The 27,106-nt window shown below is 35.1% G+C and overlaps 1 protein-coding gene across 2 annotated transcripts in view; it reads right to left on the reverse strand.

The window, feature by feature from the left end:
- Positions 1–2,974: 2,974 nt before the first annotated feature.
- Positions 2,975–27,106, reverse strand: part of LOC136033969 (pleckstrin homology domain-containing family G member 5-like) — a 405,461-nt gene continuing 381,329 nt past the window's right edge. For both annotated transcript variants that reach the window (XM_065714997.1, XM_065714998.1), the window contains 2 exons: positions 15,187–15,350; positions 2,975–3,933 (listed from right to left, as the gene is read on the reverse strand). In XM_065714997.1, the coding sequence (XP_065571069.1) occupies positions 3,924–3,933; positions 15,187–15,350 (174 nt within the window). In that variant the 3' untranslated portion in view covers positions 2,975–3,923. The remainder of the gene's footprint in view (positions 3,934–15,186; positions 15,351–27,106) is intronic.

The raw sequence follows: 27,106 nt of genomic DNA on the forward strand, positions 1-27,106 counted from the left end.
AAGAGACCAATTACTGGCATTTCCCATCAGTAATGGAAGATGCATAACATAGAGTGCAAAACCAACATGGGGAGTAAATAATAGCATGGCGAGGGGGGGTGGTAATGAGCGGATAATATTACAGCTACAATTAGATTTCCAAGGCAATGAATGAGGGAGAGGTAATGAGGTAATTTATCGAAGCTTATTCCCAAAAGATAAAAGAAAGAGACTGCAAAACCAAAAGTGGCATTTCAAAAAGTGAATGTAAATAATATTAGTTTATTTAAGGTAATGACAGACGGATAACAGGAGAGTTCAGTTCATGATGATTGTCTTCAAGGCTTAACTTTTGGCTACTCACGAATAACTTTGCAAAACTCTTATAAGACTGCTAACAAGCACCGACTCTATTGTGCGGAAATGGTTTATAACATTTAAGGGCTGGAAGGGTTGAAACTGAATCTTTCAGGTTTTGGCAGTGGCAGTGACAAAGAGCATACTAGAGTGCTGAACAAAAAGAGAGAAAAAGTACAAGAGCGAGATTTTACATAAATCAAACATTTTATATTAGTTTAAATTTAGATATTTAGGTTAAATATCCTACGTAGTATTAAACTCTTCCCACATGAGCAATATTCACAACAGCTGGAAAGCAATATCAAAGAGAAACAGAGAGATTATTGTCTTATACCCCGTTAAAAAATACACATTAATTCCATTGGCCTATTTTTTTGACATATTTTCGCCCTTTATGCATCATTTTCATAACAGTTATATTTACACATGATTTAGATGTCAAACTTTGAGAGAGTAAAAAGAACGTAAAACCCGATTGATATTTTCGGCATTAAATTTTGAGCCAGCAATATTAATATAAACACTTGAGTCATAACATTTTCTATAAGTAAGCTCTCTGTGGTGGTACTGTTTAAAATATTAGGCTCGTGAAACAGACTTGGCGTTGCATAAGGATGTTACAATGTGAATCCTTATGCTGTCTCTGCACAGTCAACATATCCAATTAAAGTAACAGGTTTAGAAGTTATCTTGTCCGCACATGCAAAAGGAGATTTAGCCCTTCTGTCCCATGCCCCCTTCAGACCACGATATTTTTAATGTCTTCAATTTTATTCATACAATTCGTCATTTCTTCTATTTTCTTAAATATACCCCCCCCAGAAATAAATACCAGTACACGTTTAAAATATATAACGAGTAGTTAAAACTGGTATATAAGAATTATTACAACTATATTTCATTGTTTTTTTTTTATTTAACGATTCACGAAGAATCCATTCAGCTCAGATACACATAGAAGTCCTATTAGTGTTTCCATGGACTTCTGAAAATTGTCAATTTTGCAATCTTGAAGACTTCACGGTCAATAGGAGATATAAAAATCAATTAAAATTCCAAAAATAAGAATTTAATTGAACACATCTTTGCAAGCATGGAAACAAGCTTCTGGATTCGCAACATTTCAAGCGCAGTTAGATTCACCATTTTAGGTCTACACTAGTTTTAGGAGCTCCATAATCAAAAGCCGTATGAACAGGACTATCAATCACTTGAATGCCCATTCTTCTGACCCCTCCCTCAAATCATAATTTGAAGTCTAATTGGCTCCCAATCAAAAACACTCCCTGAAAGTGGCACCTAGATCCCAAAAGCCGTTTCTGACACATTGTAGACCAGTTATTTTGATATCCTCGGTGCTCATAGTGTCTTATGATTCCTTACCCCTACTTTAATCCCTATTTTAATGTCTGTAATACCTATTTTAATGTCATCCCTACTTTAATGTCAGTAGATTTTAAATCCCAGAGGTGCTTATGATGCGAAAACTTTTAGTTGATCGATAATAAGAAATACTTCAGTCTCTTTCCCATTCCTATTAAAACCACTTTCTCTTCTTCATGAAAAGGCCCGTGAGTTAGTTCCAGATACGAATAGTACGTCAACAAATTCTCTCCTTAGGTTCCCTCCAAAGTATTTCCTATCTTGTATTATTTTATTCATAAATGTCTTCATGGTCAACTTCCCCTCTTTTTTCAAAATTGTTATAGCCCCGAGTGAGTGTAAATCTTCATGGAACTCCTAACTCCAAGGTTTTATTAGTTGTTAGTACTCCAAATATGGGGTCAAATTTTAGCCCTCTGCACGCATTTAGTAAGGTTTGGAACTCCCTGCCGAAGAATATCAAAGATTGCCACTCCATCGGGGTCTTCAAAAGAGTAATAAAAAGTAATTAAAAAGTAATTAAAACGTAATTTAATAATTAAAGAGTAATTAAAAAAAATGGTTTGATATAACTATTTGCATTTTTCTGTTTTTCGTTTTCGTTATTTTTTTCCTTTCCGTGTTTATTTCCCTTATTTTGTATTATGTACCTTGATTGATATGACTATAATGTTCTTCCCTACGTCCACAGGCCATGGAGCGTTTTATGGGGGGTGTACCGATTATTTGATTAATAATAAAGATCAAGTTGAAGTCAACATTCCTAAACCCCTAAACAAAAAATCGAAGTCATTAAACTGGAAGGACTTTAGAAAATCAACAAATAGGAATTTCCTGAATAAAATGAAGTAAGAATACTGTATTACGGTTTTGAACAGAAAAGCCTCACAGATGAAATAGACTCTGTAGAAAAACTTGGAAAAACCTAAAACGACCAGCAAAATGATCTTGTTTTTTACTGGGTAGTGCAGACGAACTTACTAAAATGATCGTTTCTAAAAAAAAAGTTTCTTGAAATACACTTTTTAGACCGAAGAGAGTAGTTCAGAGTGGAGTTTGGAGGTGCAAATGAGACAAAGGAGCCTCATTTATTCATAATGAGCCTCGTTTGTAAAGATATAATCTGACATTACTAACAAAACATATGCGAAAAGAGCATGTGTTTTCAGTGAATACAGTAGAGGAGTACGTTCAGGTTCGTTCAACAAAGGAGGAAAGGTGCCTTCAAAATTTTTTATATTTTCATAATTTTCCGAATATGTTTCTCTACTTTCGTAAACTTAATTTTTTTGAAGTTTAAACCAGTGTTGATCCTCTCCCTGTGTGTATTTTACATTTAAGAAAAAACAACAAAAGTGATTGTCGAAATGGCACTTGTAAGTAATGACTTCACAGTTTCTTATGAAGAATTTAAAGAACTAATGGTGTGTCGTAGATGTTGAAGGGTAACTTTTCTATAACTATGATTATTTACCTTTGCCATACCTGTGTCTCAAGAGTGTTCCATCTTGATCTTTGAATAATTGATTTTTTTTATTTTGAATGAAATTGCAAGTTATAAGAACGGACATTTAAAAGAAGAATTTGAAAAATCCAATATTAAGTTATATTTTACCACAACACACAAATTTGGATTTGCTCTTTTTCGGGTGACCTCTCTTTTTCCTTCGAAATTTAAGAGCGATTTGTTATACAAAAGCAAATTATAGTTTAGCTCGTTCAAGGAAAAGATAATTAATCTTTTTTTCCACCAAAGTTGGATGAATAACTAAAAATAAGTTGATTCAGGCAAGCTCTTGAGGTTGGGAACACAATCCTAGCGATTCTATTGGGAAATCATTACCTACCATATTGATGGTCTTTGGTACAGTGGCACTTAACAGACAGTAAATAGAAAATTCTTGAAGTATAGAATCTCACTTTTATGTTATTAAAAATCACTTTACCCCATCAACCATTATTTTCCCTCAAGGTATTCTAAGACTTTGAGAAGTATTGCCATGGTTGTACAGAACCCTTGTAGCTTCACCACCTTTAATTCAGCGTCAACATTTTGAGAGTTCCTTTACATCAAATGCTAATACAAAACTGTAAAGAAGATTGATGACACAAAGAAAGAGCTGGGTGTAGGAGTCACCAAGAAGATGATTAAATGATGATGAAGAAGATGAGTTTGTGCTGGCTTTGGGTTCTTCAACGAGTTACACTTCTCTGAAAAGAAAAATAAATTTAACCAGAATAATAAAAATGCAGAAAAGCAAAAGCACTTTATTTCAGCTCTGACGGAGGTGCATAAATGCATATTGAGTTGAATATATGTAGTTGATACTTCCAGGTGTCTTAAATAGTACATTGCCACGGTATATTTTTAGAATAGCAAGCTAGCTGGAAATTTTTTTAAATAAGAAAAAATAAGCAAATAAATCTAGTATAAAGTAAATGTAGTGTTTTATTTACGTATTTTTCCAAGTGTTTCAATGACCGTGTTTTTAAGTATTAAGAACTTTTATTAGGTTAATGTAGTGTTTCATTTAAGTGTTTTACGATAATCGCTGATAAAAGTTTATGTTATTTGTGCATTTCATTTATGTTATTTTACTGTGTTCATGGCCATATATTTGGCTTTCAAAAACACTTATCTATCTATATGTCTATTTTGTCGATTTTATTGCTAAACATTTTCTATATAACTTACTGTGTTGGCCATTAAAAATACTGCTTGCTATCTTGTATTTTTACTGTTGCTATTTTTAGTACCTCTTTGCAATATTGAAATCGCAAAATTATTAATTACGCTCTTTATGTACATTATGTCCATTAGCAAGTAAATTTGCCTCTGTGAATTAGAAAAGGACCAGTGTATAGACCCGTGATTCTCAACAAGGGGTACAGGACCCAGCGATGACATGATAATTTTTGGTGGGTTATGGGCAGAACATGCACCCTTCGACTGACTGTATTTCAGAGGCTCAATTAAAAAAAAACTTTAATCTGATAGATATCACATTAAAATTCATTTAAAGAGTAAAAATGACACATGATAGTATTGCAATTACAAGGATGTTATACATTGTATAAAAGCATTGTATTCAGACAATATTTTTGTTTGGTATAAAATATGCATGTAGGATGATCTTAAAAAGACGCCAAGTTAATGGCGTTTTAAGATCCCCTTGGGTGATTACACGTAAAACCTTGAATAAAAAATATAAATATTACGAGGGGGGCATTAAGATTTTGGGAATTCCTAGCCTAAGTGGGGCATGGCTGAAAACCGGTTAGGAACCACTGGTATAAGCCATTAGAGCACTTTTGGTAGCGTTATAGTTTCATTTTGATACAAAAACAACCCACCAGATCCTACCTTTATGTTCAACAGAAATGATATCTAAGAGTAACGTTTTACCCATCAGCAAGTGTATATGCCTCATCTAATTGATCAATGCACAAGGACCTATTAAAACTCTCTTAGGAGTGTAGTAATTAACTCAGGAAACGTCAGTTACGACCTTCGTGTGCAACAGAAATTATATCTAAGAGTAACGTTAGACCCATCAGCAGATAAATATGCCGCGGCACATTGACCAATGCATAAAGACCTATTAAAACACTCATAGGAGTGTAATAATTAATTCAGAAACCGTCAGTTACGACCCTTAGGTGCTATAGAAATGATATCTAAGAGTAATGTTATACCCATCAGCAAGTACATATGCCTCAGCAAATTGACTAGTGCACAAGACCTATCATACGCTCTTAGGAGTGCAGTAATTAATTCAGAAAACATCAATTACGACCATTAGGTGCTATAGAAGTGATATCTAAGAGTAATGTTATACCCATCAGCATGTTAGTATGCCTCAGAAAATTGACTAGTGCATAAAGACTTATCATACACTCTTAGGAGTGTAGTAATTAATTCAGAAAACGTCAGTTACGACCATTAGGTGCTACAAAAATGACATCTAACAGTATGTTATACAAATAAGCAAGTAAATATGCCTCAGCAAATTGACTAGAGCATAAAGACTTATCATACACTCTTAGGAGTGCAGTAGTTAATCCAGAAAACGTCAGTTACGACCATTAGGTGCTACACAAATGACGTCTAAGAGAATGTTATACATATAAGCAAGCAAACGTGCCTCAGCAAATTGACTAGTGCATAAAGACCTATCATACGCTCCTAGGAGTGCAGTAATTAATCCACAAAACATCAGTTACGACCTTTAGCTGCAACACCAAAGATGTCTCCGTGCAAAATTAAGTTCTTTAGCACGTTTCTATTCCAAGGGAAACGACCGACAATAGGATATGCTAATGATCTTCCTAACACAATCATAGCAATCCCCTATATTCTTTTGAAACGTGACCGAGAAGGTTAATTCTTTCTGAGGTTGCTTTCAAAGATTCTTTTAACGGAACTAAACTAATTTGGAACACATCAAGGCAAGGGAAATGAAATCACTAGGATTATGTACTAGGGGCTTCCGGGTAAAAAATGTATACGATGGATTGTGTGTAATAATATCAAAACTGCGCTAGACTCGTATGATGCTTAAAAGAACGGGCAATTTTCTAATTTTTGTAGATTTTTTCAGGAATGGCAAAAATGGGGGGTATATTGGAAGAAAAGAAGCAGTAGCTTTTTTTATAAAAGCAAATGGCAGACCTATCCAGTTTTATGGCGGGCAATTTTCTGATTTTTTAGATTTTTTCAGGAATGGCAAAAAAAAAGAAGCTTTTTTTATGAAAGCGAATGGTAGACCTATCCTGTTTTATGGGCCATAAAGCTTTGTTATTACTTTGCAATTATCCAGTTCACCCATTTCGTCATCTTTCTTCTTTTATTTTTTCCAATTTTTGGCTTTTTTAATTTTAATTTTTCACTAAATTCTTAAAAGGAATTTTTTGTATTTTAATTCTGCCTCTTGTTTTATTGTATAATGGGCTAAGGTATAATAGGCTAATAGTGTAATGGGCTAATGGTATAATGGGCTAAGGTAAAATGTATTTTACCTAAAAAAATGTATTTTACCGATAAATTGTATTTATTGTAGTCAGCAAATATGTCTGCACCCCCTTGGCTTGAGCAAAACTTAATTTAGATCAGTCTTTACGTAATCTTTGGAACAGAAAAGAAAATTGTCAAAATTCCAGCCTTCGAATCCGTCGAGCATTAAAAGAATAATTAAAATTCAAGACATCACTCCCTCCCCTTAAAACCCTGCATTCCCCTTGTATGTATGGGCGTTTCAAATGATAAGGTAAATAGGTTTATAACGATATATTTTAATTAGCTATTATAATACCATTAAAGCCATTTGAACATAGAAGCCATGTTCTTCGAACCCAATTGCATCAATTCAAAACGACTAAGAGGGCAGGAGGAGGCAAAATGTATTTTTCAATATCTAGGGGGAAAATTGGTTGTTTTGTTCATTTTTTTTAATGAAAATATCCAAAATATATTCTTCAGTGAATATACCCCCAAAAGAATATTTAATTTTTTCGAGGGAGTTCAAAATACAGGGGACATAAACCCCCTACCCCTGACCTCCCCTTGTCAATTGATTATTACCACTGATCGAACCTTGTAAAGGTGACAAGAAAGCAAAGAGGAAGGAAAAAATAAGTGTAGGCATACTGAGCTTTCTTTCGTGTTTCTAATGCTGAACGACGAATATAGACAGACTAGGAAATATAATTTCAAGAGAAAAAATAATTCTGCCGTTTAAAAGCTGATATATCTTTTTGCGAGGAACTAAGTAAGTAAAAATTTTTTTTTTCAACTGAAAATAAGGAGTAACATTAAAACTTAAAACGAACAGAAATTCTTCTGTATATGAAGGGGATACTTCTCCTTAGTACCTTGCTCTTTAAACTAAAGTTTTTTACTGTTATAAGACTATAAGACAGCTTCTTATTCTAATTAAACGACCGTTGTGTTTCAGGAGTTGTTCCTAAGAAATTGAAACAAAGAGTCAAACTTTAGACGAATTCTGGCAAATTCCTCCATGGAAAATTTCCCCTTGAAAATTCATTCCCAGAAACTTCCCTCCCCACAGAAAAATTCCCTCCTTGGAAAGTAACCCCCTCCCTGCAGAAAATTGCCCCTTCCCAAAAATTTCTGTTTACTTCCCAGTAAGAATACTATATATCATAGGTAAATTTTATATTTTACATCCCGTTTCCCAAGGGCTATGGGGGAACTATGGTGAACAAAATTATTATCTGAATATGTTGACCGGATAACTTTGGGGGTAAATGGCGTGGGAGGGGGAATAGTTGCTCTCCAATCCGATCTTTTTGGTCAATGAACAAAGATATCTAGAACTTTAGATTTCCGTTCGAACGAAACTTCTCCCAATCTTCTAGGACCGTTAGTTCGATACGATGACCCCGGATTAAAAATAAATAAATAAATAAACTCGGCTCCATGATCTTTTTTCTGGCAAAATATACAAAATTCCACATTTTTACAAACTGGAGCTTGAAACCTCCATAGTAGGGTTCTCTGATATGCTGAATCTAATGGTGTAATTTTCAGTAAGATTCCTTGACTTCTTGGTGGTTTTTCTCCCGTTTTACGAGATCATGCAAATTTTCTCAGGCTTACAGCTTGAACTAGGCTCATAGCTTATCAAACTTATCAACTTATCGTGGAAACGAACTGTAATAAGGAGCGACCCGGCTCAATAGGAACCGAAACTCTAAAAAACTCAATGTTGATACTAATTAAATAAAAAAAAAACAGTTTGTTTTACTGAAAGTAAGGAGCGACATTAAAACTTAAAACGAACAGAAATTACTCCGTGTATGAAAGGGAATGTTCCCTTCACAATGCCCCGCTCTTTACGCTAAAGTTTGACTCTTTCTCTCAATTCTACTTTATTAAACAATAAAAAACACTTGCGTAAAGAGCGGGACATTGAGAAGGGAACAGTCCCTTATATACACGGAGTAAATTCTGTTCGTTTTAAGTTTTAATGTCACTCCTTACTTTCAGTTAAAAAACTATTTTTTTTTATTTAATTTCTGAACGTTTTTGAATCAATACATGTTTGATTTAGGCTCTCCGCACATAAATTATTGAAACGATATTTGCATATAAATTCTTTTTTTGCTTAAATGGCTTTCTCTTAGTTTTGATCAGACTATTTTGAGAAAACAGGGGTGGGAGAGGATGGCTAGTTGCCTTCCAATTTTTCGGTTACTTAAAAAGGCAACAAAAAAATTTAATTTTTAACGAACGTTTGTATTAGTAAAAAATATACGTACCTTAAGAATTAACTTACGTAACAAACTTCTATATTTTTATATTTTTACTAGCTGTAGGGGTGGCGCTTCGCGCCACCCCAACACCTAGTTGGTGGGGCACTTCTTGAACATACAACATATAATTGTCCATGGGAAAAACAATCTGTATTCAGATCTATACCTCATTATTCGAATGATTGCTCTTGAGCTTTGTTGATGGTGATTGCTAATCGAACATTTCCTGTGTCCCCGTCGTCATTTATATATCCCCCTGTACCCCCGGCGTCCCTGTTGTTGTTGTTTCCCTGTGTCCCGGTTGTCATTTGTGTCCCGGTGTCCCAGTCTGTAATTTCTCTTTGAGTGTCGCGGTCGTCATTTATATTCCCTGTGTCCCGGTGTCCCAGTCGTCATTTTTGTCCCGCTCGTCATTTGTGTTCCGGTGTCCTGGTCTGTAATTTCTCTTTGAGTGTCCTGGTCGTCATTTATATTCCCTGTGTCCCGGTCGTCATTTGTGTCCCGGTGCTTTGTTGATGGTAATTGCTAATCCAACATTCCTTGTGTCCCTCTCGCGCGTAAGACGTTACGCGCCATATTAGTTACGCGCCATTGTAGTTGTGTCCCTGTGTCCCACCTGTGAATATAGATAGGTATATATATTTTCTTAGCGACGCAAAACTTGCGAATATACAACATTCTTGGCTGTCCCATTGTCTGTGCATATAAATAGATTGTCAGGTTTACCGACTCTTGAACATGCAACATATAATTGTCGATGGGGGAAAAACAATCTGTATTCAGATCTATACCTCATTATTCTAATGATTGCCCTTGAGCTTTGTTGATGATGATTGCTAATCGAACATTCCCTGTGTCCCCGTCGTCACTAATATAGCCCCCTGTGCCCCCCGGCGTCCCCGTTGTAGTTATTTCCCTGTGTCCCGGTCGTTTTGTAGTTGGTTGTTTGTACCAACTTGTACCAAACTTGTACAAACAACCGGGTTGTTTGTAGTTGTTTCCCTGTGTCCCGGTCGTCATTTGTGTCCCGGTGTCCCAGTCTGTAATTTCTCTTTGAGTGTCGCGGTCGTCATTTATATTCCCTGTGTCCCGGTGTCTCGGTCGTCATTTTTGTCACGGTCGTCATTTGTGTTCCGGTGTCCCGGTCTGTAATTTCTCTTCGAGTTTCCTGGTCGTCATTTATATTCCCTGTGGCCCAATCGTCATTTGTGCCCCAGTGCTTGGTTGATGGTGATTGCTAATCGAACATTCCTTGTGTCCCGGTCGCTTTCTCTTTGAGTGTCCCGGTCGTCATTTATATTCCCTATGTCCCGGTGTCCCGGTCGTAATTTGTGTCCCGATGTCCCGGTCTTTAATTTCGTCAGTCGACAAACTTGACGTCAGTCGACACACAAACATGACGTCACTCGACAGACACACAGACAAATTATTTTTATATATACAGATTACGTATATGAGGGGGTTTGTCCCCTCGTTATACCTTGCTCTTTTCAGTAAAGCTTAAATTTTGTCCCAATTCTTTAAAAATGACCCCTGAATCAGAAAGGCCGTAGAATAAATAGTTGAAATTGCTAAAAATACTTAGCATAAAGAGCGAGGTATTTAGGAGGAGAAGAACCCCTCATGTGCGTCATAATCTCTGATCATTTTAAGTTTTAATGCTGCTCCTTACTTTCAGTTGAAAAAACTTTTCATGTTTATTTTCATTGTTTTTTTTATAATAATGCAAGAAAATCCTGCACCCCCTTCATTGAATTTCTCTTCCCCCATGACATGTTCCTCCAAGGAAAGATCCTCGCACATATTACCCCCCCAAGCCCCTCCCCCAAACCAGAAAATCCTCCCGAAACCGTCTGTACACTTCCGAATAACCATTACTGTATGTAAACACTGGTCAAAGTTTTCAACTTGCAGCCCCTCTCCCGGGGACTGTGGGGGAGTAAGGCATACCCAAAGACCATAGTTATCATGGTTTTCGACTATGCTACGGCTATCTCAAAATTATGATCTGTTGACTTTTGAAAAAAATGAGCATGGGAGGGGGCCTAGGTGCCCTCCAATTTTTTGGTCACTCAAAAAAGGCACTAGAAATTTTCATTTCCGTTAGAATGAGCCCTCTTGTGACATTCTAGGACCACTTGGTCGATACGATGACATTGGGAGGGGGCCTAGCTGCCCTCCAATTTTTTGGTCACTCAAAAAAGGCACTAGAAATTTTCATTTCCGTTAGAATGAGCCCTCTTGTGACATTCTAGGACCACTTGGTCGGTACGATGACCCCTGGAAAAAAAAAAATTAAACACGCACCCGTGATCGTGTAGATAGGAGCTTGAAACTTTTACAATAGGGTTCTCTGATACGTTGATTACGGTGGTGTAATTTTCGTTAAGATTATATAGCTTTTAGGGGATGTTTTCCCCTATTTTCTAAAAAAAGGCAAATTTTCTCAGGCTCGTAACTTTTGATGAAAAAGACTAAATTTGATAAAATCAGCATAAAAATCCAATTCTTTTGATGTATTTTTCAATATCAAAATTCCGTTTTTTAGAGTTTCGGTTACTATTGAGCCGGGTCGCTCCTTACTACAATTCGTTACCATGAACTGTTCGATAGATGCGTCGAAAGAATCAAGCTTTTGTGCTGATTTCAAACATATAAGTTTCATCAAATTTAGTGTTACCCATCAAAATTTGGGTAAGACTAAATCAACGAGCTTACCCATCAACGAGCCTGTGAAAATTTACCTTATTTTGGAAAATAGTGGGAAATACCCCCTAAGAGTCATAGAATCTTAACGAAAATCACACCATCTTATTCTGCGTATCAGAGAACCGTACTGTAGAATTTTCAAGCTTCTATCTAGAAGAATATGGAATTTTGTATTTTTTGCCAGAAGACAGATCACAGGTGCGTGTATATTTTTTTTTTTTCAGGGGATCATCGTATCGACCAAGTGGTCTTATTATGTCACAAGAGAGCTCATTCTAACGGAAATTAAAAGTTCTAGTGCCCTTTTTAAGTGACCAAAAAATTGGAGGGCACCTAGGCCCCCTACCACGCTTATTCTTTTCCCAAAGTCACCAGATCATAATTTTAAGATGGGCATTTTGTTCAGCATAGTCGGAAAACCCAATAGCTATGTATTTTGGGACGACTTACTCCCCAGAGTCCCCGGGGGAGGGGCTGCAAGTTACAAACTTAGACCATTGTTTACATATAGTAATGGCTATTGGGAAGTGTATAAACATTTTTTGGGGGATTTTTTTGGTTTGAGGGGGAAGGGAAGGGGGTAGTGTCGGAGGGTCTTTCCATGAAGAAGTTATCACGGGAGAACTGAATTTCCATGAAGGAGGCGTAGATATTTTAACGCTATTAAAAAAAAAATATGAAGTTTTTTCAACTGAAAGTAATGAGCAGTATTAAAACTTAAAGTGAACAGAAATTGTTACGCATATGAGGAGATTCATCTCCTCCTAAATACCTCGCTCTGTACGCTAAAGTATTTTTAGTAATTTCAACTATTTATTCAATGACCTTTGTGATTCTTTGGTCATTCTTAAAGCTTTGCAACAAAATTTAAGCTTTAGCGTAAAGAGCGAGGTATTAATGAGGGGGCGAACCCCCTCATATACGTAATAAAAATATACGAATATAGAAGTTCGTTACGTAAGTTAATTCGTAAGTTACGTATAGATATTACTAATAAAAACGATCGTGAAAAGCTACAAGTTCTAGTTGCCTTTTTAAGTAGCCAAAAAATTAGAGGGAAACTAGGCCTCCTCCCCAACCCTTTGTTTTCATAAAAATTAATATGCCAATTTTGTTTTAATTATTCATCTGCGGAAAGCCGAAATCAAAGCATGCATTAATTCAAAAAGGTTCAGAAATTAAATAAAAAACAAGTTTTTTCGACTGAAGGTAAGGAGCGACATTAATATTTAAAACGAACAGAAATTACTCCGTATATGAAAAGGGTTGTTCCTTCCTCAACGCCCCGCTCTTTACGCTATAGTTTTTTTATTTTTTTAAACACCAGAGTTTCGAGAAAGAGTTTAACTTTAGCATAAAGAGCGGGGCGTTGAGGAAGGAACAACCCTTTTCATATACGGAGTAATTTCTGTTCGTTTTAAGTTTTAATATCGCTCCTTACTTTCAGTCGAAAAAACTTTTTTATTTAATAACATTCAGCTTAACGATTCACATATATTCAGAATCAGTATGAAACGTCAATTCTTATGATATATCTATTTTTATAGAAAGTCCGTTTTTCAGAGTTTCAGTTACTATTGGGTCAAATCGCTCTTCACATACAGTTCTTTACCACGGACCGTTTGATATCAAACCAACGAAAAATATACAAGTCTTCTGAGTCACAACATTTAGTTAAAACAAAATGCCTGTTTATCCGAAAAGTGCCAACTGGAAGCCAGAAGTGGCATAACCTAATTTATTTCGTGGAGATAAATTTTGCAGACCTTCATGCAATTTTAAATACTTCTTTATCATTTGCATTGGATTCTTCGGTAAAAACTGACAACGCTGCGGATTCATCACATTAAAATGGGCAAAATCTTGCGAAATTGGCAAAACTCTTGCGAAATCGTGAAGTTTCGCACACCAGTTTAACAATCTCAACTTTGTAACAAATGACTGAAAATATCCAGCACATCCATCCCCACCCCCTCAAGTAAAATTTTTGACAGCAGTACAAGGATAAGGAAATCAAACAGTTCGTGGTAACAAACTTTAAGTAAGGAGCGATGCGGCTCAATAGTAACCGAAACTCTTAGAAACCGAGTCTTGATTACAACAGACAATCAGAAGAATTGAGTTTTGATGCTTATTTAAAATATGTAAAACTCATCAAATTTACTGTAACCCATCAACAGTTACGAATTTTTTAGAACTTTTAAAAGAGCTTATTATTCTAATTAAACAGTCTTTGTGATTGAGGAGTCGTTCTTAAAAAACAGGAACAAAAAATCAAACTTTAGCGTAAAGCAGCAAGGTACTGAGGATAGGGCGACCCCCCGCATATACGTAATAATTTCTGTTCATTTTCAGTTTTAATGTTGCTCTTTACTTTGAGTTGAAAAAACTTGTTTTATCTTACTTAGTTTACTAAATGAAAGTTCCTGAGTTTTAAAGTTCTGCATTTCAAAGACTCTTTCGATGTCATATATCCCGTCCTATCCGCCAATGAATAAACCAACTGCCTTTAGAATGAAGTTGCCCGTTAATCTCTAAATTAATAAGGCTATTATGTCCCTAAGAAATTTGGAATTACTTTATCCTCTAATTTTACAAAGGATAGAATTCTTATTAATGAATTTGACCCTTCAGATTATTATATTCCCCTATATTATTTTAATTTACCTGCTTAACATAAATGGTATTTAGCAAGAAAATCTTTGATCCTACCTTCGAATACTTTTCAAACAGTTCAAGGTAATAAACTGTAAACAAAGTGTTACCTGTATCAATAGTTCCTAATACCCCAAAATTTAATACTTGCAATAAAATATTCATCCAAAATTCTCATTTTATGGCGATTCAAAATACAAACATTTTTCAAGTTCGAACTAATCATCAAATAAATCCTCTCAATAAGGGGGGGTGTTCTTGGTGAAAATTAAAACATCAAAATGAACATGTCCAACAACCCTCGATGGAAAGTTTCAAGATATATGCCAAAAAGCACAAAATTATGGATTATTTTGCAAGAAAATTGGTCATGGATGCGTGTTTATTTGAGAGTAACCATACAATAACCAAACAGTTTGAGAGTAACCAATACAGTTTATTTGAGAGTAACCAAACAATAGATACATATTCTTATATTCAAAATCATGCATGTCGAAAATTCTGTTAATATCATCATCATTTACCACGCCAATTTAACAGTATTAAATTTATATTGTTCTTTGTTTTGTATTTTTTCGGGCCATAAATGAATAAATAAAATATAAACATACATTTAAGTGGGAAGAACCTACAACTGTTGATAGAATTTATCTAAAACAACAATTAATTAATTCAAATTAATTTTAAAAACTTGATATTCAATATTACTTTAACATTTTAAGAACTAATGAATTTAGTTCGTGATGATCTTTAAAATATTTAAACTATAAAAGTATTATTTTACTTTTAATTATAGCATGTTGCAAGTAATTGTGGATCACTTACGACGCCTCCACAGAGCAGTCACTCAAGATAAGGTCTTTCAAACGTAGTAAATCATCCTTGGCTTTCTGATCCGTTCCAGACACCGTTATTTGAACTGAACTGATCCCCTCAGAAATTTCAGCTACTTCCAATCGATACTGGGATTCAGGTTGATTTATCGTATCCTAAAAAGAGAAAAGCAATAAGGATCCAAATCAAAAGCACTGAAATTAATTTTTTTTTTTTTAATAGCCCGTAAAGTGCATAAGGAAAACCGCAAAATTCAATAAACGGTTATACTACATTCATTTTCATTAGAGTCATTGTAAGGAAATAAATAAAGGTTGAAAAATATTGAAGAAATTTTGAGATTAACTCATTTTTTTGGGGGGGGGGAGGGAGTTATTCGTTTTGAATAAATTACCTTCCTCTTATGGCAAGGGTACGCTTCCATGACCACAACCTCTAATTTGAAGTTAATACTTAGTTTGAAAATTGCTTGAGAAGCGCATTCAAGCCTTCATATACCAAGGGTATATGTTTTTGTATTTGTTTTTGGCAAAGAATGAGTATGTGTCAATTATATTTATGAAATTATATTGTTTTTCTTACAATGAAATTGAAGTATTGAAATAAAAACATGGGGTTTATTTGACCCCCCCCCCAAAAAAAAGAAAAAAATTTCTAGCTGGTAGACAAGTAAAAAAAATACAGCTAAAAAAATTTATAGTGTTTTTTAGGTATTTTGTCACCCCTCCCCCCCCCCGAACAAAACTTTGAATATAGCAATGCTCAATAGTGAAGACTGGTGACTTCTGCAAACCAAATTGGACAGGTTTGTGATTGTTCTAGCCAAAAATAATTCAAACAACGGCCATTAGAATTTGATCTAGCTATGTGGTCAAGGTATTTTTGGGCAAGGTATTCTTGGGGTGGTTGATTTTGTATGTTGAACTCCCCAAAAACGGTTATTTTAAGACCTGAAAGCACTCGTCATGGAGGAAGACAACTATTTTGCTTTTCCCAGAGAGGAAGGTTTCGGTTGCAGAACACATTTTCAAGCAGACTTGTGACTGAAGAACCTGAATCCCTCTGGAACTACAGAAAATTATAAATTCTGACCCTCTAAGAAAAGAGAATCGTTAAGGATTCTCTAACACAAAAAAGAACCGATAATGCTCGAAATCCTCAAAATATGATTTGGGTCGCATCATTAGATTTGTGTAATTGGTTAATTATTTTTGTAATTAGACAACATATGATATCTCCGTTTTAATAAGAAACTACAACTCCTAACAACTCACTGCAGCCCCAGGCCACTTGTGCCCAACATTGCTACACTCACTCTCCCTTCATCCCGATCTATTCAAAGCCTTCCTCTTTAAACCCTCCCAAGAAGTTCACTTTTTTCTTAAATCTTTCCGACATCCTCTCACACAATTCGGGACGTTTTTCAAGTCAAGACGTTTATGTAAGACGTTTTCGGGACGCTTACACAAGAAACAGTTCATAAAATGTCGAAGAATTGACTACAGCAAGCATTCGCAAGCAATTTGAAAATAGTTGTTCTTTATTGGTTGGCAAAAACTTTTTTTTGCCAATCGATCTGGAGCCAAACTAAAAAAAGGAGGTCCACACATAGGAAGGAAAGATGTCAAGGGTTAAAAAAAAAATTAGAACTTCATAGGAAGTAAATTGTGAAATAGTTGGTGGAGATAAAGAGAGGCATTTGAAAATTTTTGGAATTTTGGAATTTTGGAAATTTTTTTGGAATTTTGGAAATTTTTTTGGAATTTTGGAATCAGGGAGCTTAATGCTGCAATGATTTGTTAGCAGTAGCAGCAGTATTATATAGTGAAATATAAGGTAACATAAATTTATAGACAAAGGCAAAGTCTATAGGCAAAATTTTCTACTATCAACAAAATTCCACAAATCCATTTATTATTGTCTCATTTCTTTTTTTGTCACATTCCTTTCAGGCCGTAAAACGTTTTAATATGAAAAGTAGAAATAGCGGTTAAAATTTAAGAAGAGAGTATAGAATTCCTTTCAATGTATCCCGCTTTCCCTACCATTAAGATCAAATTTTCCATTCTATATCCCAGTGCTCAAAGCCCAAATGATTTGCCTGAGGTCATCTCTATTTTACTGAGAAAAGTTTATGCCTTTCAAATTGCTTTCTAGCCTCCATTTTCAGTCTCTATTACTTTAGAAAATTGATTTTGGGAAGGAATTCAGCGGGTCATCAAAGTCAGATGAAAGGCTTAACCGCTTTTCCAAACGTTACTCAACGTCCTTTCCTTACTTTTTCGTTGTTTTTTATTCTGTCCCATTTATTGCTATGGTGAAATGCTAGAGAACCATTTGCAAAATATTTGTATAGGAGAAACTAGGGACAACTCCTTGGGAGGGGGAGGTATCCCACAAAACAGTACAAGAAAGTACTTTCTTTTAACATGCTGTCTCCACCTGATGGAATAGTGCTAAACGATTAAATCTTATCACTAGAAATTACTTAGATTAAAGTGTAACAATCACAAATCAAAATCTTAAATATATTTTTTATTATCATGCTTGCCACCAAGACTGGTTAAAAATAATATAAGAACTTTGATAAGAATTTCGTAAGTGGTGGACATATTATAACTTCTTGAATCCAGAGTCAATTAAGGATTTTAATTTTGTATGTTCGGAGGCCCTAAAAATTTGCCTCTTTCACTTCTCTTGCAGTAAAATTTGCTCATTTACGTAGGCTGTAACCATTTCTAATTTATAATTAGTGTGACAATGTTTATTATAAATCTGAGGCTAATACTGCACGTCCGATTTTACTGTATTGGTCTAAATTGTTTTTATCAGTCTAACTGAAATTTATTAATAATTTGTTCTACGTCCTGATCTAATGTAGAATAGCATTCTCACATAATAAATTCGTGATATTTATTTTTATTTTTTCAAAAAGGCCTTATGTTCGTCAGTGGTTTCTCCCTTTAAAATCCTTCAAAAGTCAGATAATCCATTGAGTGAACAAAATTTTCCTTTTAAGCAATTTTTTATCTTCCAGAAAAGCCCAAACAAAACTCTAGTCTTAAGGGGGGATTAAGGGATGACAATCCACTTATTTTTATAGTGTATGTTCCTTATAAGTGTTTTTGTTGTCATTATAATTTCATTCGTTTTGCCTTTCGTCATCCTTAATGATTTTTGCTCGTTTTTAGGTTTATAAGAAAAAAAAATAGTTTGTCTCAACTCAAGATTAGGAGCAACATCGAACGAACAGAAATTATTACGTATATGAGGGGGTTGGTGACTCCTCAATACCCCGCTCTTTACGCAAAGTTTTTTAGAATTTTTAAAAAAGCTTATTGTTCTAGCTAAACACCCTGGGGATTCAGGATTCGTTCTTAGAGAAAAAAAAATAAAAAATGAGTTTTTCCAATGAAAGTAAGAAGCAAAATTAAAACTTAAAATCAAACAAAAATTATTACGTATATCAAGGGGTTTGCTTCCTCCTAAATACCTCACTGTTTACGCTAAAGCTTTTCAGTACTTTTAAAAAAGATTTGAATTATTAAACGGCCTTTATGTTTCAGGAGTTGTTCTTAAAGAATTGGGACAAAATTCCAAAATTTAGCGTAAAGATTGAGGTGTCGAGGAGTAGACAACCCCCTTATATGCGTAATAATTTCTGTTCGTTTTAAGCTTTTATGTTGTTCTTTACTTTCAGTTGAAAAAACGTTGAGTTTTTAATTAAAAAGGAGTTTTTGTGGGCATCAGGTCATTGCTAATTGTAGAAAAAGCCAAGACAGATAGTCCAATTGAGTGAAAGGCAATTCTGGCATTAATCCCCTTCAGCCCCTACCACTTATTAGGATTGTATAAAAATGATGTTAGTTCATTTGTTAATTACCCTTAACAGCTTCACGCGTAAAATTGAGACAGAAAATAGAAAGCAAGATATAAAAAATAATTTTGTATAGGAATTCTTGCAAATATCCCCCAGTGTATAATTCCACCTGACGAGTTCATCCTCTGGAGACTTCCTTCCCCATGAAAAATTCTCCCGTGAAGGAACCTTCACAAGAAAATTCGTCCCTCAGCCTAAAATGTATGCATGCTTCCCAATAACAAAAAGCTTACTATGCGTAAACAATGGGTAAGTTCTATAACTTAAAGACCTATCCCCTGGGGCTGTTGGGGGGATCATGTTATATCCAAATGTATAGCTATTGGGCCTTTCAACTATGATGAACAAAGTGGCTACCTCAAAATTTTTGTCAGAAGATTTTTTGGGGGGAAGGGGGCAGGGAGGGGGTATAGTTTCCCTACAATCAAAAAGGGCACTAGAAGTTTTAATTTCCACGCGAATAAGCCCTCCGCAATATTCTAGGACCACCGTGTCGATAAGATCACTCCTGAGAAAAAAACCAAACAAAAAACAAATAAGCACGCATCCGTTGATCTGTCTTCTGGCAAAAAAAAAAAAATACAAAATTCCACATTTTTGCAGATAGGAGCTTGAAACCTCTACTCTGGTGTTTTCTGATACTCTGAATCTGATGGTGTGATTTTGATTAAGATTCTATGACTTTTTAGGGGGTCATTACCCCTTTTCTTCGAAAATTAGGCAAATTTTTCCTAGGCTCGTAGCCATTAATGAGCAAGGTAGGTTGGTAACTTTATTCAAAAACAATACTATAGACTCTCGTTCATCAGCTAAAAAAAAAAAAAAGGCCACAATGGCTGTAAGCATAGCTGACATCAAATACGATTCATTTCTTTAAAATATTTCACTTACCATCAAAAGATAAATAAACAAGATAAATAAACTACAAAAAAGAAAACAAAACAGAAAACGGATAATCATTTTAACAAATTGGGAGGGGGTACTCTTCTCTCAGTCTAAAATACTCAAGATTACTAATTGTTCAGAAGATGGGCCTTGAGGCGACGTTTCAGCTGAGGCAGACTCTCTGATTCCTTAAATTGCTGTGGGAATGGATTCCAGACCGTCAGTCACATGTATCTGGTGACATGAGCCGACCGGGAAGTATTCCGAAACTCATGAACAAGATTGTTAAAGTTTCGCGTGTCACAATCATTATAGAAAGAACCTAAGCTAAAAAAAAATCATTTAAAAAAATATCAGGCCCTAAATCACGTAGACACTCATTTACTAAAATACCAATCTGCATGTCTCGGATTTTTCCAACTTTCAAAATATCAAACTTTTTATAGATACAGTGCTAGCGCTTCCACGATCATAATTTCCTAGAATTCTAATTGCCTTATTCTGTTGCACTTGAATTCTCCTATAATTACACTGAAACTTACTAGCCCAGATTAAACAACTATAATTTATATACGACTCTACAGTTTAGTAAGACTAAACTTAATGAAACTCATTTATTTGAAATCTGCATAATGAGGCAATTATATTGATATATCTATTGGTATTGTTTTTAGAATTTCGGTTACTATCGAGCCGAGTCACTCCTTACTTATAGTTCTTTATATAGAACTGTTTAATGGAGACAAAAAATCAAACCTTAGTGTAAAGAGAGAGGTATTGACCACTCAAATATGTAATAATTTCTGGTCTTTTTAAGCATTGATGTTACTCCTTACTTTCAGTCGAAAATACTTGGTTTTTGAATTTAATTTTAGAATATTTTTAAATAAAGCCAGGGAATCCAGCTCCCCCTCCAAAGAAAATTGATTTCCATCCACAAATTCCTCCATAGAGATTTCTTCACACGTAAAATACCCCCCGCCCCACCAGGAAATTTCCCCCAGACAATTCCATTCAAGTTGAAAATTCCCCTGGAAAATTTCTTGCCGACGATTCTGGCTGAAAAGTTTTTCTTAGCCCACTTTCATTTGAAAAAGACTTTAATTTCAAATTTAATTTAATATCCTGCCGGAAATCCCTTCCTCTGTGGAAGAGCTTTCCCACGAACACCTCGTACCCAGTAGAAAGTGGCTCTTGCAGAAAAATTCCCTTTGGAGAATTTTCCCGTGGAAAACTCCCCCATGGAAAAAATCACCCATGGAAATCCCCCTCCCCTATGGAAAGATACTCTAGACAATTCCAACTTGATAAAAACATCCCCCCAGACAATTCCCAAATCATCTCCACATGTAAAATTGAATCGACAAAGAGAAAGTAGGAGAACAATGAAAAGAACTCCGTAGAAGAATTCTGGTGAAGTCCCCCAGTGTACAATTTCTACTGAAAGTTCACCCCTCGGAAGCTTCCCTCCCACGAAAAATTCTCCCCGCGGAAAATCCTCCCAGCAGGAAATTCACCTCCCTCTCGAAAAATATCTGTATACTTCCTAATAACAAATATTATACGTAGACAATGGGAAAATTTCATGACTCGTATACCTTTCCCCAAAGGCTTTGTGTGGGGGGGGGGGGTTCTTTAAGGCATAGTTACTGGACTTTTCAACTATGCTGAACAAAATAGTTATCTTAACATTTTCCTCGAACGACTTTGAAGAAAAGGGGGTGGGGTGGGAAAAGGGCCACCTGCCCTCCCATTTTTTGGTCACTCCCAAAGGAGACTAGAACTCTTAATTACCGTTGGAATGACCCCTTTTCCAATATTGCAGGACTGTTAGTTTGATGCGATTGCCCCTGGGGAAAAACAACAAAAACAAATGATCACGCATCCGTGATCTTTCTTCTGACAAAAAATCTAGATTTTTCCAGATAGGAGCTTCAAACTTCTGAACTTCTGCAGTAGAGGTCTCGGATATTCTGAATCTTATGCCGTAATTTTAACTGAAATTCCATGAATTTTAGGGGATATTTCTGCATTTTTCAAAAATCATGCCGATTCTCTTAGGCTTGCAGCTTTTGATGGATGAAATTAAACTTAAAAAATCTTATATATTTACAATCAGCATAACAAGCCAATTTTTTTTGCTACATCGTTTGATTAAAGAAATTCCCTTTTTAGAGTTTCGGTTACTATTGAGCCGCGTCACTCTTTACTTATAGTTCTTTACTACGAACTGTGTCATCAAGTATAAACTAATTTTTGACCTTTTAAGCTTAAAATTTGTTCTTTACTTTCCAAGGATTTTCCTTTTCTTTTTTTAGCTCAGTATCACACAAACCTAAGGAAAAAAACAGATTAATACAAAAGATAATTCTTCAAACAAAGGCTTTTTAATCTAATGGAACATCTAAGGACCCCTTTCAATTGCGAAATATCTTTGTCCCTGGAACGCTTGTTCCCTCTATTAGATTGTATAGGCAGATCATTGAGACGAATAGCACGTGGCTTGTCTAGAATAAATTAGATAAAAATGACCATAGTGCTAAGAAAGGGATGTAAATCTTGAATATATTCATGTCTTTGTAAGTGCAAGAAAGGTCTCGTCCCGGAAATAAAAAGCTCCAAGGAAATTGAATTTATTTAGAACAAATGACTATAAAACATGGATTAGAAAATTTGAGGAATTGAACTATTTGATTGAGTGTCTAGAATAAATGATATAAAAACGACCATAGTGCTAAGAAAGGGGCGAAAATTATGAATATATTTCTGTCTTTCTAAGTGTATGGAAGATATCTCAGAAATAAACAGAAACCGAACCCTAAAATCTTTTTATTTAGACCATATGACTCCAAAACTAAAGCTGAAGAAAACTATATAGTTGTACTATTTAATCAAATGGATATGTAGATGCATTATATGTTTTACTTAGTGGAATAAAATACACAGTAATAGCCAAGCAGCTTGTCGGACGAGAGGCATAAAAAGGGGGGTTTATTCCTCCCTAAGGACAAAAATGTTTTCACCCTATTCCCCCAACAACACGACTCAAAGTCTCCTTTTCCCCTACCCTTCCAAAATTCTCTACTCCATCTTCTAGTCATGAGACAGATTAAGGTGGACTTATCAAGATTACCTACGAAATTCGTTTTTTTGTCACCATTTTAATCACACTTACTGACAGTATGCATAATGAAGAATACTCATTCAGCTTCAGGCTTTGGGTACCTATAGTGGTAATTTTAAGTGATTGATATGATGCTTGAGGCTTAGTAATTGGTTGATAGTTACGGACACTTACATATTATATAGAGTGGAGATTTTCAGTGACGCGTTGATGAGAAGCATGATGCAAATGGCGAAAAGGCGATTTTTTATGCCACTGCTGAGTTTGAAGAATAATTTAGGCTTAAAAAACTTAACTTTTCGTTTATTTTTTCAAGGAACGAAAGGAAACGTAACTAATTAGATAAAGGCGATCACTTAAAAAAAACAATGAAGATAAATCTATGCAGCTCCCTGAGCTCATGGGGTTAGGCTGCCTAAGACTGAGCATATTACTACCTCGATGTGATATATTTAATATTTCACAAATATAATAATACTTCAGTTAACGCATGAATAAAAAGATTGATGAATTTGAAAATATAAAATTCTAGCTATGTTTAAGTATCAGTATTGTAAAATTTCAACAGACTCGGCCTAGTCTAATAATGATCCATCTCTATGCTTTTGACTTAATTCCATTTATCACTTAAGCCCTTGCACCCTCTACCAGCGTTTTTTGCTGAAGATAAATTGTCAGTTCTTTTGTGGTTGAATGGGAGGGACATTCAGACTTATAGCCGATTTCCACATCTGTCCTATATAGCTATTTAAAATTCCAAAATAGACATAGGAAAAAAAGCAGAAATTAATGATGAGTAGAAAATATCTTCATATAAATCTCGCCACCTCATTTTGGAATTTGTTCATTTGGCAATTTTCCTTTTATAGTCACATAACAACTGCCAGGGGAGGGGCAGCAAACCTTCTTTCTGTGGGAGAGATACCTAAAGTCTATACCCAGATTTTTCAGCTCTTGTAAGGTCTTCAGACTAATTTAGAGAATGGGGCAATTCAACTTGTAATCTCTTTTCATTTGAATGATGTCATTAGAAGAAACACCAAAAAAATAATTCAAATTATACAAATTATACAAAAATAAATAAAAATTTTAGAATAGTAGCATCTCAAAGACAGTAACACCGACTATAAATCCAAACACTTGCATCTGAAGGTGAGAAGAGGTGGCTTTCACTCTTCCCTCTCCTTCCTAAAAGACAAAAAACAATACCAAATAAAACATGGCACATTTAGGTAGGAAAACCATTTAAAGGAAAACTATTTTGTAGGCTTGCCCATAAAACCCCTCCTAAATATCTTTGCTTAGAAAAGTTATCTATTAAAAATCGTGTATTATTGCAATCAAGCAAGTCCCTGGATTTCTGGAGAATAAATTTTTCAGGCTATAACTATGATTTATGAGGAATTAATAATAAAAATAACATTTCTGCACGAGACCAAAAAGGTCCTATTGACATTTCATAAGAAAGCCCCGTTGTGATTAATGACATTTTTATCGTGCAACAAAACGCCTGGACCCATTCATGTCTCTCAAGACGAAACAACAAAGAACTCCAACAATGGAATCAATGAAGACCAAATATCGGACTTTTTCTGAGCTAGAGAGGATGATTAGGTGGAAGAAGTCAGTAACCGTGAAAACTTGATTATAGCTCACAGAAGACCCTTCTTTTGCAGACTCTTCATGTGTGTAAAATGTAATTTGTATCTTAAAAATCTTGTATTGTAACTTAGAGTATTTAAGCATAAGTTGGAAAAGGGGAGAAAAAAAATTCTGGTACAGGTAACAGGTCACCACAACACAAATATCGAGAGGTAATCATAGGTGCGCCCACTCCTGCGCTACACCACCCTATTTACAGCGTTCCGTTTTCTCCGCTACCGCTTGACATTACAGTTCCCTTTAATATGTGCTTATAGATACTCTTCCAAGCCCATTCTTGGGCGTCCTAATTCTCACTTGGCTCCATCTGGATTAATGAAAAACCCCATTTTCTGGCTACGAGTCATTCGTAGAATATACAATATACGTAACCATACTGGTCTTTCTTCCAGCATATACTTTTCCAGCATAAACGTTTTCTAACATCAAGAAAACGTTTTAGCATTTAGTCCCTCTTTTTTTTAATAAAGTTCCTGTTTTTTTCTGAGTCTGTGTCGAGTGTATAAAGGGAAAATTTGTACATTTTAGACTTTGAAAGATTACTTCAAATCATGTAACCACAGAAGGGGGGGGGGAAGAAGTATTAAAATAAATTGCAAGGCCAATTTTCGCGCCAAAATAATTTTTGCTGTTTTTTTAGTTCTTAGAAATGAAAATAAATCATTACCAACTGTGACATGAAATGCTACATAGCTCTCAAAATAAATCTAAGATTTAGTTGAGAAAGACTGATAAATATTGGATTCATATTAGTTGTAAGCTTTAAAAGGCATTGGGCTATGGTTAATAAAAAAAAATTATCGTTTTGAAGTTGTATGCAAAAAGGGTAAGAAAACATTGCGAAATAATAGATTATAAAAGTTTTAAACTTCCTTTAATATCGAAATGAATTTTATACTTCTCCTTGAATGAGCCTTAGAGTTGATTGGGATTCGGTAGAAAAGCCAAAAAAAAAATCCTCCCATTGAATACTTAATTTCAGTTCATAACTTCAGGTCACCATATGTCCTGAATATAGCAGATTGTTGATAGTCAAATTACACGTCTGGTAAAAAGTTCTCCAAAACTCAATTTTTCGAGACGATGCAGTTTTTATACAAGAGGATTTTTTTCATGACAAAGGGATACCATGGATCATAGATGTCATAAATCCCTTCATCACACCTTTAGCTTATGTTATTCCGTCGTATTAAGTTCTTAAGCGTTAGTCATGATTAAAATGGAATATGACTCCGGGAATTCGATCAGTAAACAACACCAAAACAAATTGGTCAGATGTCACTATCCTCCGTGTCCACTGATTATGTACTGGGGTTATTTGTTTGAAAATCCTTTATGATGAGATTGTCTCGTTATTTCGCACTGTGGATATCAAGAGTAGAACATTGGGAACAAGCAAAGAAGGCATGCTATCTGCCATTAAGAATCCTAAATCGAATGTCTGAGTCTAAAGTTTAAGTGTGGACTCAGAATTAGGAAAAGATAATAAGGGAAGTCACCCTTCAAACTGACTTACTGGTGTTTGACCCCATATTTTTTCAAAGTGAAAATTTTTTTGCAGAAAATACCTTTCCAGATTTTTTTTTCAGAAAATAGCTATCTGAAAGTTAATTGATACAAATAAAAAATACTTTATTTTTGTATATGAAGACATAAATTTATTATAGTTAACTTTATATTTGTAAATTCAGTCCAAACATGTTTTTATCACAAAGACGATTTATAGCTTCTACGTTTTTTTTTAACCTCAGCAACGGTTTTTGAATAAAGGCAGAGACAGCAGTTATAAACAAAAACTCGTAAAGCTTGCAAAGCGGTTATAAACAAAGCTTGCCCGCCAAAAGTTGTAGAGGATCTGGATGAAGTAAGTACAGTATCTAGGCTTTACTTTCAGAAGCACCTGACAATGTGAAGATTCTGCGAAAGCAAATCAATCTTATTTTGCCTTCCTGATTTTTGAGGGAAAGATTGTGGCTCAGAGCAAGTAGATAAGTCTTAGCCTGGTCCGGTTCACTCAAATATTACCTGAGCCTCTGCATCACGTAAAAGGCTTTTTAATACCTTTTAAAGTATATGTGATGAGGATCTTATGGATGTCTTTTTAGACCCTTGTGAGACAGTAGAAAAGAAAGTAACGGTAAAAATTCGGTATCACAAAGATATTTCTGGAAAAATCACAGAAACAAGAAAGTTCCAAACAAAATATCAGCTTGCCAACGACGAAGAGGACGAAGATAAAATAGCAAGATAAAGCATTGCTTTGGTCGGCAATTTATGAGAATTCTAAATTCACGACTTTCTACCTTAATACGGCACTTCCCGGCAACTTTCTATCTAAAGAGAGACCCCTCGGCTACTTC

This window comes from Artemia franciscana, chromosome 12, assembly GCF_032884065.1.
Source record: "Artemia franciscana chromosome 12, ASM3288406v1, whole genome shotgun sequence".
In the NCBI taxonomy this organism is placed as follows: Eukaryota; Metazoa; Arthropoda; class Branchiopoda; order Anostraca; family Artemiidae; genus Artemia; species Artemia franciscana.